The sequence below is a fragment of the Cygnus olor genome, chromosome 14 (genome assembly GCF_009769625.2).
Source record: "Cygnus olor isolate bCygOlo1 chromosome 14, bCygOlo1.pri.v2, whole genome shotgun sequence".
In the NCBI taxonomy this organism is placed as follows: domain Eukaryota; kingdom Metazoa; phylum Chordata; class Aves; order Anseriformes; family Anatidae; genus Cygnus; species Cygnus olor.
In genome coordinates, this window is record NC_049182.1 from 4,666,066 (window position 1) to 4,678,367 (window position 12,302).

At 36.7% G+C, this 12,302-nt stretch overlaps 1 protein-coding gene across 14 annotated transcripts in view; it reads right to left on the bottom strand.

Annotated features, from left to right (window-relative positions):
• FAM13B (family with sequence similarity 13 member B) overlaps window positions 1-12,302 on the bottom strand; it is a 60,266-nt gene that overhangs the window by 2,494 nt on the left and 45,470 nt on the right. For 5 of the 14 annotated variants that reach the window (XM_040573016.1, XM_040573015.1, XM_040573014.1 and 2 more), the window contains exons 15-24: window positions 10,241-10,306; window positions 8,857-9,067; window positions 6,886-7,015; window positions 6,332-6,413; window positions 5,816-6,045; window positions 5,369-5,452; window positions 4,123-4,218; window positions 1,789-1,872; window positions 1,518-1,690; window positions 1,008-1,109 (exon numbers count right to left, since the gene is read on the bottom strand). In XM_040573016.1, coding sequence (XP_040428950.1) covers window positions 1,008-1,109; window positions 1,518-1,690; window positions 1,789-1,872; window positions 4,123-4,218; window positions 5,369-5,452; window positions 5,816-6,045; window positions 6,332-6,413; window positions 6,886-7,015; window positions 8,857-9,067; window positions 10,241-10,306 — 1,258 coding nt within the window. The remainder of the gene's footprint in view (window positions 1-1,007; window positions 1,110-1,517; window positions 1,691-1,788; window positions 1,873-4,122; window positions 4,219-5,368; window positions 5,453-5,815; window positions 6,046-6,331; window positions 6,414-6,885; window positions 7,016-8,856; window positions 9,068-10,240; window positions 10,307-12,302) is intronic. The other 9 variants (XM_040573019.1, XM_040573020.1, XM_040573021.1 and 6 more) reach the window with 3 other exon arrangements.

Below are 12,302 nucleotides of genomic sequence, written 5' to 3' on the forward strand. Positions count from 1 at the left end.
AAACTGAATGGAAAGCCCAGCAGCATGTATTCAGTGCAACCATTGCAGCATAGTTTATAAATCAATCATTCTCCTAAGTTGTTCTGGACTTCTTATTAACAGGATATGAAGATTTCAGATCCTGTGTATATGTTAAACAAGAAGACAAATAAATTTAAGTATATCTCCATTTTCACTGTATGTAGACTGACCCACAAACCGATAGCAGAATATTAGTCTTATTTAAGACTGGATTATAATAAATTAGTCATTAATATGTCTTCCTTTTTACATGAACTCTTCATTATTAACCTCATTATTTGCCATTTAAGTCAAAAGGAGTTATGTCCCAATTTCAGCAAGTGTACAATGAAGCCCTGTCAGTCGAATTTGTATGACTAATGGTCCGGGAGTTTATAGTTACAAAAGAAATACAATAGAAAGTGTAGTTAAATGGGTCAAGAAAATGATTGACCTCTTAGCATGTTGTTATTTTTGTTCATGATATGATACACCTTGAAAAATCTCCTACAGCATGAACAGGGAAGCAGTTCGGTTGAACTCATAACACATTGAAATAAGAAGCCTAAAAGAACAATACAGGAAAGAGTAAAAGTGATACACCCCTGCAGTGTTGAAGCAAATACCCACTGTCTGGACTAACTTGCTGGAAAAGAGAGACAAATAGGTGTTTCTTGGGCAGGGAAGTTTGCCTGTGTATCTAAGTTTGGTTGGGTTTTTTTGTTAATAAAAATACTTCTAAAGAAATATTTAAAGAAATTGTATTTTTAATAAAAAAATATTTTCCTTGTTATGCTTTACAGACTGTAACAGAGGAAACAAAACTCTAGAGCAGGCTTCCTCCACTATTAAAAATACCCAAGAATGTTATCTCCTTCGAGATATTATTCATAGTAAAGATTAAAACAGATCAGATTCCATTTGGTAAAATTCATATAAAAAGCTGAAGAAACACTTGGCTACAAAACGAAGTTGCTGTCCCACATGTACTGTTATGCTAAACAAACCTTCCATTCTGCTGATAGAACTCCTCTTCAAATTCTCGTAATGTCTTGCGTAGCTTCTTTTTTTCAGCTCTGGCCTTCCACAGTTGCTCCAATAACTCAGGCCTAAAAAGAAAAATATTGTTGGCCATAAAATAAAATTTAGATTCTTCAAAGCATACTCAAAAACAACTGAGCTAACTAAACTAATACTAAATTTATCTTGCTTATAAGGAATATGGTATCTGATCGTGAAATATTGAGAACAAACTAGTAGTTAATAAAAGGGTATAAATTTTCTGCTGTCTACACAGCTCAAGTGGGTTGATGAAGATTTAGAAATACTAAACAATTCACTTAAACACAAAAAGATCTTAGGCATGTCAGAGGAAAGAATGCTCATTCAAGCCAAACACCTCCTGAGAAATGCTGAACACGTCAATCCTTTCCACACATCATCAAATTTGGTATCATGACTAAGTGCAATCAGTACAACTTCTGTAGTAGAATTAGTCATTTCTTATTTATACACACATAGAAGCAGCTCGGGTGCTTGACAGCCTAAGGTCTCGGGTCAGTTTCTCTTGACCATCTTCAACATCAGACTCTGAGTTCTCCACTGGGCTTAAAACAGACTGTGTTTGGACAGCAGTTTTTAAGATATCATTCAGGTCCGCAGACAAACCATCACTTTCCTCCTCTTCTTCCTGAAAGTCAAAGCAGAAATTCAAAGTAAGAAACGCTTCAGTTCCCTATTACAAGTGCTTGGCAATACATTTTTTAAAAATGTATTTATTGTACACACCTTAATTTCTTCAAAAAAATGTGCAGTTTCACCTTCAATAATAGGCTGTAACACCTGCCCCCGCCTCTTGGTTGATGGTGAACCCTGCAATATTACAAGTTTGATTATGTGCAATTAGACATTAAATGCTGGTCAGAGTTTTGTTCAAGTTGCGTAACACTTAAAGGTGGTACTTCTTTCAGAAAAAGGAGACTGCAAACAGATTTACAGAGCATAAACAAAACAAGCTTAAAGACCAAACAGCCAAGATGCCCAAAGTGTCCTTGAAACAGAAGAAAATGATGTAGCTTGTAATTTATGTAAAAACAGCTGAAACGGTAGCACTCTTTGAATTTTCAATAAAAACACTCTACATGTTTTGTATAAAATTTGTAAAGCTCAAATTCATATTCATTCTTGTTCCTCCCAAACCATAGGCAGATTACAGAAATGAAGTTATATAAGGCCAGAGACATTGCGTATGTTCTGCCACGCACGCAGCAGGAATAATTCTGACAGCTTCTCTTTCTAGACTACCTGAAGCCCAACAATTGGAAGTGCTACACCAAAGTCACCTATTACTCCCTCAGAGTCAATATCCTTTGAACTTCAGCCTGAACAGGTATCGTTGTGATATACAGGTGTTGCTGTTAGCAGCCTGTTACACACATGCTATTATGCTCTGCTCATCCATTATCCCTGGATAGCATAAACACTTTCAACAGATAGACTATTTGAACAGGAGGAAGGTGAAACATGAAAGCCACACGGACAATGACCTGTCAAAGAACTTCAATTAGAGGAGCTTCCTGCCTCTTCGAACAATGCCATACAGGCTTCAGCATATGTGATTAGTATACCACAATACCTTAACAGGTATCTCATGAAAGCAGTTGTCATATAATCCAAAAAGCAATTCTTGAAATACCTGGCATAGAATACAGCCTACCTAGAAGCTACCACTGAACGATCCTTAGTAATTAGAGAGTTCCACTCGTCTTTCTTACAGATTTCAAAAGCAGAGGCCTGTGAAATGTTGTGCCTGTTGCCTACAGCACAGAACAGGAATTATGTTACTAAGGGCTCTTCTGAATTTAAAATTCTTTTGGCTGGATATCACCCATCCCTTTGTTTCAAAACTTAAAAAAGAGATTGATATTCATAAGGCTATTGACAACACGAAACACATCTCAACTGAAGAGTCAGATTTTTGAGGTGAGAAATGAGATAAAACCCAACCAGTCAAGGACACCAATAACAACCTGTGTCTCACCAGTGCTGGAGAAAGATTTAAGAGCAAATTCTGTGTGTACAGAATTCAGAAAGGGCTACTGACTTAACATTGCCCTTAAAATGAAACAGGACTGCCAAGTAAATTGTTTGTCTATAAAATCAGCTACTCACAATGTATATGGAAAAAAGGAACAATCTTGAGATGTTTTTTGTTTTCAATCTCAATGTTCTTCAGCTTAAAGTGAGTAGCTAAGAACAGACAGAGTCAACGTAGACTGTAGATTAAGTTGCTGCTGAGTAAGCCACTGCCCAGTTACATAAATCTGATAGAGGACTGTTTATATGTAAAGAGATTATTTCATGTCAGCTATGCAGTTCCTTCCTTCTAAAAGGGTCAAATGGCTCATATCAAAACTATGTTTTGTTCCAAGTCTGGGTCAGCATTGCAAGATTTTGATCATAGTTCCTGAAGAACAGACATCTAGCTGGTTGTCATTCCACAACTGCCTTACAGATCACGATAAAAAAGGTTTTATCCATCTCCTTGCACAATACGGACACTTTTCTTCCTCATCACTTACAAGAGGGGAAAGAAAGAAAAGAAAGAGCACTACAAGCTAGAAGGAAATGAAGTGAAGACACAATGAAAGCGCAGATGTTGTACAGATGCTGCAGACATTGGTAACATCTCACACTAGGGAAACAAAAAGGAATGGAATGGTTCCTGCAGCCATCCTATTGCTCGTGCCTCTGGTAACACTAATCTGCACTACAGAAGAGAGGCAAACTTCATCGCAACTGGTGTTACTATTCCTTGGAGAACTAGAAGTACAATATGTACTGTGGATCTATACCTAGCACAGTGCCTTGAGAACGTCAGCCAAGGAAAGTTATAACAGCTTATTTACTTCCACTGGGAACCATTTACTTCCTCAGAGCTGTCAAGGTCACAGAGCTTTGAACTGCGCTGCTCTCAGCAGTAAATCAAATGCCTCAAATACAATGACATCATCTCATATCTTCCAAAAGAAAGATGTGTTTTATGGAACAGTATTCCTAGCTTTTCTAAAGCCAGACTAACACTTGTAAAGTGGAAAAACATAAATAGCATGTTTTACTCACAAGAATAGGAGTAATGCTTGCTCTAGTTAACATTTGTTTTACAAGTCTGTATCTGTCATAAAGTGGCTTCACAATATGTCTTTCTTCTCTAGTAACCTAAAGGCAGAGAAACCACAGAATTAATTATACACCAGTCACTCAGTAATATACAAAAGCAAACACAAAGTGGTATGCTTCTCGTGCCAGGCCACAAATTCCAATTAGGAACATAAAACTAGTTTAAACTGTGTGTATGAAATGGGATTTATGGAGAGAAAGGGAAATTAGAAGGTGCTTCCCCCCCTCCCCGTCTCTTTTCTCACTTTAACCTTCTTCCTGAAAAATATATAGAGTTAAGACTTCCTAAAAGTTAGGGGAGCTTAAAGAGAAGCAGACCCTCTAAAGACCTGTAGAAAAAAGGAAAAAAGGGACCAAGAACCACAGAAGACTGTGTAACTAGCAATGATGATGACTCTACAGAAGTGACGGGAAAAAAAGATGAAATTATAGAGAGATTTTATCTGATACCTGATTTCACTCTTATTTCTTAGCCGCTATGTTTACTAACATAATAAATCTTGAAGGTTATCATCAGCACTTACTGGCATTTTCTAAGGTGATTCCAAGTCCAGTGCCAGTACCACTAATACCATTATTCTTCCTTGGTTTTCAGCACTGAAAGACTTGTTCGGATACATATATGGTGGTGCTGATTATAAAGTTAGTGCGCCAAGTCCAGAAGGCTAGCAGAATAGTAACTGGAAAGATCTTGCAATTGGACTAGTGATGCTGATCACTGCCCATGATTCAAAAACCCAGAATTTTAGGCACTAATTGCTGGTCACTGCCTCTAACTTCCATATCTCCGATTATATAAGATACGTGCCACATACTTTAGAAAAAAAGTGCCTCAGCATTTTTAGTTTTGTGAAATCCAGAATAACCTTTCAGGAGTTTTCCTGGAAATTCAATAGTGCCATTATTTAGTTCGTTAAAGATTTCTCCTTGTTTCACAAGCATTGCACCAAACTATTCCAATCACTTTGCAAAATCCAAAAACCTACTGATCTGCAGAAAAGGGCCTAGGTAATGAATCAATACCTACATTCTAACTTTCAGAAGTCCAGTAATTTCCTCTGATGGCAACATGGAAACTGTCAGATAACTTTGTGTTTGGGAAAAAAGCAGCATTAAATTCTGGTATTACTCCTGCACAAGAATTACTGTTATTTAAGTGCACAGCTTGAAGAAGTAAACCAAGTATTACCGGCCGTCCATGTTGACTTTCATAATACAGGAGGCTTTTCTGGAGGGATGTTTTCTCTTCTACCAAATGGTCCTTTGTCATTTTCTGTCAGAAGAATAGTTCACATTAATCAAACACAAGCCACTTCAACAGTTGTTCTACAGGTGGTATCAGCAATACATGTGCCTTCGCCAAACTTAGCTTAGTTAAGAGCATAATGTCCTATCTTAATCCATTCACATTTGTCCAATATTGTAAGTACTTGTAAATATTTTAATAAAGACTGAGCAAGGAAAATGTGGTTTATCTCGATCATTTCCCTACAGAGTCTGAAATGGGAGAGCTTGGGAAAGTGCTGCTAATAAAGGCATCTTTTTGTTGATGAAACAACATCTAAACCATCTGACCATACTCTCTGTCCCTCCCTTGTTTTCTTAGAAATGGCCAAACCATAACCTTCATGTTTACCTTTATATCTTCTGGCAAACATCTCTCAACTCGTTTTTCCTTTAATCTTTTCAAAATGAGTTCAAGTGTAGCTTCCTTGGTGGGCTTCTTCTCTTTCTGCACAACACGCATCTCATCTCCATTTTCTTCATCCTCTTGGTCAAGAGAAGAACCAAAACTTTTTGGAAGAGTGTTACTCCGTGGACGTGCTTGAGGTATGAATTCTCCATCTGAGCTCTTCTGCTTTGCATCTGAAAATAGAAAAAATTATTTAATCCGAAGGTTTAAAAGAACTTAAGTCCCTCAGTTGGTTTAACTGCAAACCATGGAACACAGAAGTTTGCATGGGCAAAGCTTCTCTTCTAAAAATAAAGCCAAAAGAATAATTTGATTTTGCTTCTGCAATGAAATAAGTCAGAATCTAGAAATTAAAGATTTTTACTGTCCTGTGGAATTCTGCTGAATGACTTAGCACTTCTATTTCAGTCACGTAGATAATTTGTGTTTGTACAAAACCAAAAGTATAGCATCCCTTACCTTTTATTTGCTTTCTTAATTTGGTAAGGTCAGTCATCCATTTTAAAACTTTAGGATTGGCTGCAATATCACTATAGGAGGGCTGAAAAATAATACAAACAAAGTTTTACGTAGACAAGCACATTAAAGCTTGTTTATAAACATTTCATACAAGATTTGGCAATATTTATGACAGCAAAGGTGACTAGTAACATGGATGCCACTCTTAGAACATGGTAAGATCTCAGTGCCAACTTAATGAACAACACTTGTGAAAATAAGGTTGAAGCAAAATATCAGAGGCTGAACTAGAGTAGTAAAGACACTTTTGTCTCCATGCCTCATCAGATATCCCTTCAGTCAGATCAAACATCACTGCTCTTCTCTGGGCTCAGGCATTACGGCATGTTTTCTAATATTGCTGTTGTTCAGTTCGCTTTTGTAAACAGCAGCATATAACAAGATTATTCTCATTTGAGAACTCACGGTTAGTTGCTCAGTGATGAAATACAAGAAGTAACTTAGCTCTACCGCGCAGTCGTTTGTCCTGAATAAAAGCAGAAGTGGCAACTTACCTTACTGTTTTTCTCTTTTTCAAATTGTTCTTCAAATTGCTTTATTTTTTTCTGTAATTTCTTGACAAGCTGATAAGGCGTCTTGTCTTCCCTTTTGTCATCTTTTGAGCTGAAGGATGCTCTTCGTGTTCTGTATTAAAAACATTTTAAAATGTCATTTAAAATAATTAAACCAGTGCAAACAACTGTATATTTGAGTAGCAGGTGACTAATTTCTGTATTTTTTCCTCCAGTTCATAATCCATTCTTTTCAGGTTTTCAGTCAGAGATGTTTACCTACTGAATCAAAATGCTATCATCCACTGCCTTCAAACATGATGCATTATTTTCTCCTCTCTAGTTTCAATAATACCCCTAACAGAAATAGCTCTTCAGTGAAAAACAGCATTTGAAATTCACGTGTAATAAGCATTCCAGCCACCACAAAGATCTGAACTGTTTTAATGACAACGTAACTGACAGTACTTTAGTTTATCTAAATTACCTAGATTATCAGTACTTCCTGAAATACCTGGCAAAGAATGTAGCCTAGTCTAGAAGCTCCCACTGAAGAATTCTTGGTAATTCGACAGCTCCACTTATCTGTCTTAGATAAACTACTAGATGCTTATCTTAAAAATAGTAAGAATAATCTCCATCATCTAATCTGTTTGATTTACTAATACATTTCTGCAGTATGTGATTCCAGTTTTGAATCACCTTTTGCACTTGTTCAGCCCCTTGACATCTGCTCCTTGTGAAAACCGTTTTCATTTCAAGACTAACCATAAGAATTTTCTAGTACATGCATTATACAAGGTGCCTGAAAGATCTCTCAACACAGCTAGTAACATCTACGTAATTCGAGATATTAGATGCACTAATCTAATAATCCACTACTGTCGATCCTTATTAGTTTTGGAATGAGAACAGCTATTATAATCAGCACTTTTCTGCAGGTCAGCCTTCTGCATCATTTTAACAGTACTCATCGACCATCTTCTGCTGCTAGCTGGGGAACACTCTGAAGAGTATTTTTTTTGTATCAGTTTGTCAATGGAAAATTAGAGATTCTAAATTTGGTCTTTCATGTTCCATTTTTTTTTTTATTTTTAGGGGATTATTTCTTCCTTAACAAGCATGGAGATTTTTCTCAAACTGCTTTTCATAGTAGTACTATTATACAGTACAGGCCACAGGTTATATACAATTTTTGGAGGATCACACTCTCCAGCGTCACACAAATAACTTCCAGCTTAATTACAACTCAGCTTTCACCCACTGGGTTAAATGGGCTTGATCCTCTAAATCCGCAAGAGAGGACCTTCATTAAGAACCCTGTCTTCACTGTACTGCTATCCCACACCTCTCCCTCAAACAGTTGATTCTTTCCTATAACCCTTCTGAATGAAGGCTTTCCACAGCCCAAGTGAAGAGTCTTCTCAGATTATTACTGCATGTTTTCGTTGCAAGGATGGGTGTAACTTGGCTCTTTACTGGAAGTGGATACGTGAAACAGATCTGAAATTACGCAACGTGAAGATAAATACTCATGCTACTGAAAAAAAGAAAAACTTCCATAAAATCATAGATCAGCAGTCCAGTAAAGACTGGTAAAAAAAAAAAAAGATATAACTAAAATCTATATCTTCAGCCCAGGAAGTGCCATTACAGTAGGCTGCCAGAAGCCCTGACTAAATGCCAGGGAAAGCTCTGCAAGCTTGTCCTATTTTTACACTCTTTCCCTCAGCACCTGAGGGTGGCCCCTTTGGGAGAGACGATACCGTCCCAGAAGAACCTCTGGTCTGACCAGCTATGGCAGTCCCTGGGTATGCAGAACCACCAAACGGCTATACAATGCTACATTGCACCTTGGTCTTCAATTAATTCATCATACTATGAAAACTATGAGGTTGTTAATCAGCTGAATTTTCATACTGGAAGTAACATCTCCTGTCCCAACACCGTGCAAGTTGCATTAAAATACAATACCTAACAAAAGAAAGTGCTTTGGATGAAGAATCTAGCGTTTCTGGATCATGTAAAAAACGCTGGCTTTGCCCAAAATCCAAACTACGATGCGACAGTATTGGGTGACAGTCCTCTTCCAATGGATGATTTGTCATTCTTCCAGCCTGTGGGGAAAGCTGAGCTTCTCCAGATTCACTGTCTTCCTGCCAAGATTTGAAAGCGGGAAATGGATCTGTAAGATAAAAAAAGGAAACAAAATGGTACTCATCTGTTAACAGTATTACAAACAAGAGTCAAAAGGAAACAAAAATGTGTACCCAAAGCTTAGTCTTGTATGCTATAAAGGATGTGGTGTCATACACAAAGTGAATAAAAACAGTGAAATACATCAGAAAGCTACAAATTCTGTCATATAACAACTGAAAGAAGTATGTACTGAAATGAAGTATGCACACTAGGATCCCTTTTTCAAAGTGTTTCTTACAAGTATGCATTTCTGAAAAATTCAACAGTGTAAGAGCATTATCATCAGAAATCTGAAGTTAAAAGAATATATTTACTGTCCATTGCAATATATTGATATGGAATTTAAATTTCATACCTTACACATACGCTTTAAAAGACTGTCCTCTTGATTTTGAGCAAGATAAGCCTACAGTAGTCATTCATTTAGTCTTTTTAAAGAAGTGTTGTTTGTTGGGTTGGGGGGCAGTTGGTTTTGTTTGTTGTTTTCTTTTTTTAATATATAGTTTAAATCCATCTTGACACCACTAAGAAAAAGAGATTTCTTAATTTGTGGAGGGTGATTTCTTTTGGGCAGGGGACTCCAAAACAATTATTTTTAACCCCTCTGAAAAGTTACTTGCTAACATTCCTTACAATTCTCAACTATGATTTTCTTGCCATGTAACAAAAAGCTGGCAGAGCCTTCCAAACACTTTAGTTTAAAACTCACCCCCTTCCCTTTCAGGACTTTGCCTGTATTTTCCACAGTCCAAATCAGAAATTTTGAAAACTGGGTTCAAAGTGTGCAGAACAACAATAAAACCCACAAAGTAATCTTAAAAAAAAAAAAAAAAAGTAACCCTTGTACCTGCTTTCCAGTGGACATTTACTAAGTATTATGGGGGGGTTGTTTTGTTTTGGTGGTGGTAGTTGTGTGGTTTTTGTTTTGTTTTTTTTTCAAGCTAGAACCTTGCCTGTTTACACAGTACAAGATACGTGAAGGGGACCTTTGGGAGGAGGGGGGGAGGTAGGGAAGGGGGAGGTAGAGGAGGAAGGAACAAAAAAAACTTGCAAATCAGAACATTCCCAAGATAAGGGACAGCAGGTGAAGGGTTAGTTAGAAAGCAAACCATAAACTATCAAAAGGCAGATAACTGAACGTATGGCGAACCATACTTACCCTCCCCTTCTCTCTGCAGATGCATTGTTTTGAAATCAATGAGGGGGAAAGTGATAGGGCATGGCGCTAATAAAATGAAAAAGAATGGCAAAAATACTAAAGTGAACACACAGCACAGTCAGAACAAACCATACATAACATGTAAAGCAGGAAGATACAGTACCAGGGAAAAAAGTCCCACATTATAGGCCAGGCGCTGAGCACCCTCGACTTCCAAGCAATTTCAATGGCACGTAAGGATGCTCAGTCCTTAGCAAATTCGAACTGTTTACTGAAAAGGTTTACAAAGAACTGACACAGGAATAGTAAAGACTTACTGTAGTTTAATAAGAGTCTCATGCATCTTCATGTTCACAAAAGATAAGTTCTAAATACAGTTTTGCTCACACTTTATCAATAAAAGATGGTAGTAATTTCCAAGAAGCAGGACAAATGCAGAAAAATACATTCAGAAATGTAGATTAACTGATCTGCATTTTCCCCCTATTAAAGCAGCAAGTATTTAATGCTCATTTTCAACAGCTCTATTGGCTACAGGCCATTAAAATTGCCATCACACAAGATTTAATAATCCAAATATCATGGAAGAGTTGGACTAGTACAGAGTTCTTTACAAAGCCAAGTACTTAAATGGAACACCACGAGGAATTGCAATGCCTTGGAAGGCTGCGACCCCAATAACCATTCTAAAAAGGACTGAAGAATAGCCCAAACTGAAAAGCTTCACAGTGAAATATCATGTCTTGCACAATACCACGATTTTACTACTGAAAAGCATTTAATATAAATGTATATATAGATATGCTACATTCTCTTCAAAGATCATAAAGCTAGTTGGATAAGCAAAAACAAAGCAACTTTTATGAAAATATTTGAAGAAATAATGAAAATGGAATCCACAAACCTTCTAAGAATATGTATTAAACAGATAGAAACTGCAACAAAACAATGTGCAAGTAAACAATTAATGTAAATAAAAATTGAGAACATATGGCAAGTATTTCACAACTATAAATAAATAATCCAAATTCCAAATGTCATTTTTAGAAGGGTTAAAAATGAAGTATGGATTCACAGAGGGAATCCATTTGGAAATTTGTCACTGAAGTTGACCATTTAACAGCATTTTTAATTATTATTTGAGCTTCAATACAAAGCTTTACGTGCAGACACTCTACAACTACATGCTGAGCTGTTAAATACATACATTTGAGGTATGCTTCACTGACTTTAATATTTCTAACACAAAGTAATCACATTCACTCTTTGTTACTAATGCGTTATTAATGTTTGATGACGACACTTACAGGCACCCCAAAGAATAGCTGCCACTACAACAGTCTGTTGAAAGTAAAACCTAATCCTTGTGTAGTAAAACAACCCTAAATCTACTGCTTTGTATTTGCCATCTTTAAAACTTGGAAATAAGTAGACTGGGGTCATCCTGTTAGTGATGGTTCGCAACATTTTAACGGACCAACACTTAGATTTATTTATTTATACTTTTTTGGTAAGGTGTAGTTGATGATTCAGAGTATCAATACCAGGCAGAAGAAATAGGATGTAAGGAACATGTAAAAAGACAAGTACTTTGAAAAGAAGATATCAACTAGAGCATTTTGCTCTTGTTAGCGTACAGAGAAGTTATGTTTCTACACAAGTAAAAGGACAGTCTAAACAACCATTTCCACACATTTGAGCAACAAAGTTCAATAAAGTCACAAGTTCAGAGGCTTGCTAAACCTGAAGGCCATAAAGAATAATGTCAAAAAATACAGTTTTGCCTCAGATAGGATTCCTTATATTATTCCCTATATTTTCCCTTTTCCTAAGATCCAAACAACAGAGGGAAAGGGGCACAGAAATCATCCCCATCTGCACCTAACTTTTACTTGAAAACTGGCTGTTTCAAGTTGTCCAGTGACAAGGAAACCAATACTGGACATTTCTGATGTTTAAAACAAAACAAACGACAGACTTTTCAGACTAAATCAAATATAAATGGCTGTGTTTAGTAGCTTAGTGATTTTAAGTCAAACAGCTAGTATTAGAACTTCAGTAG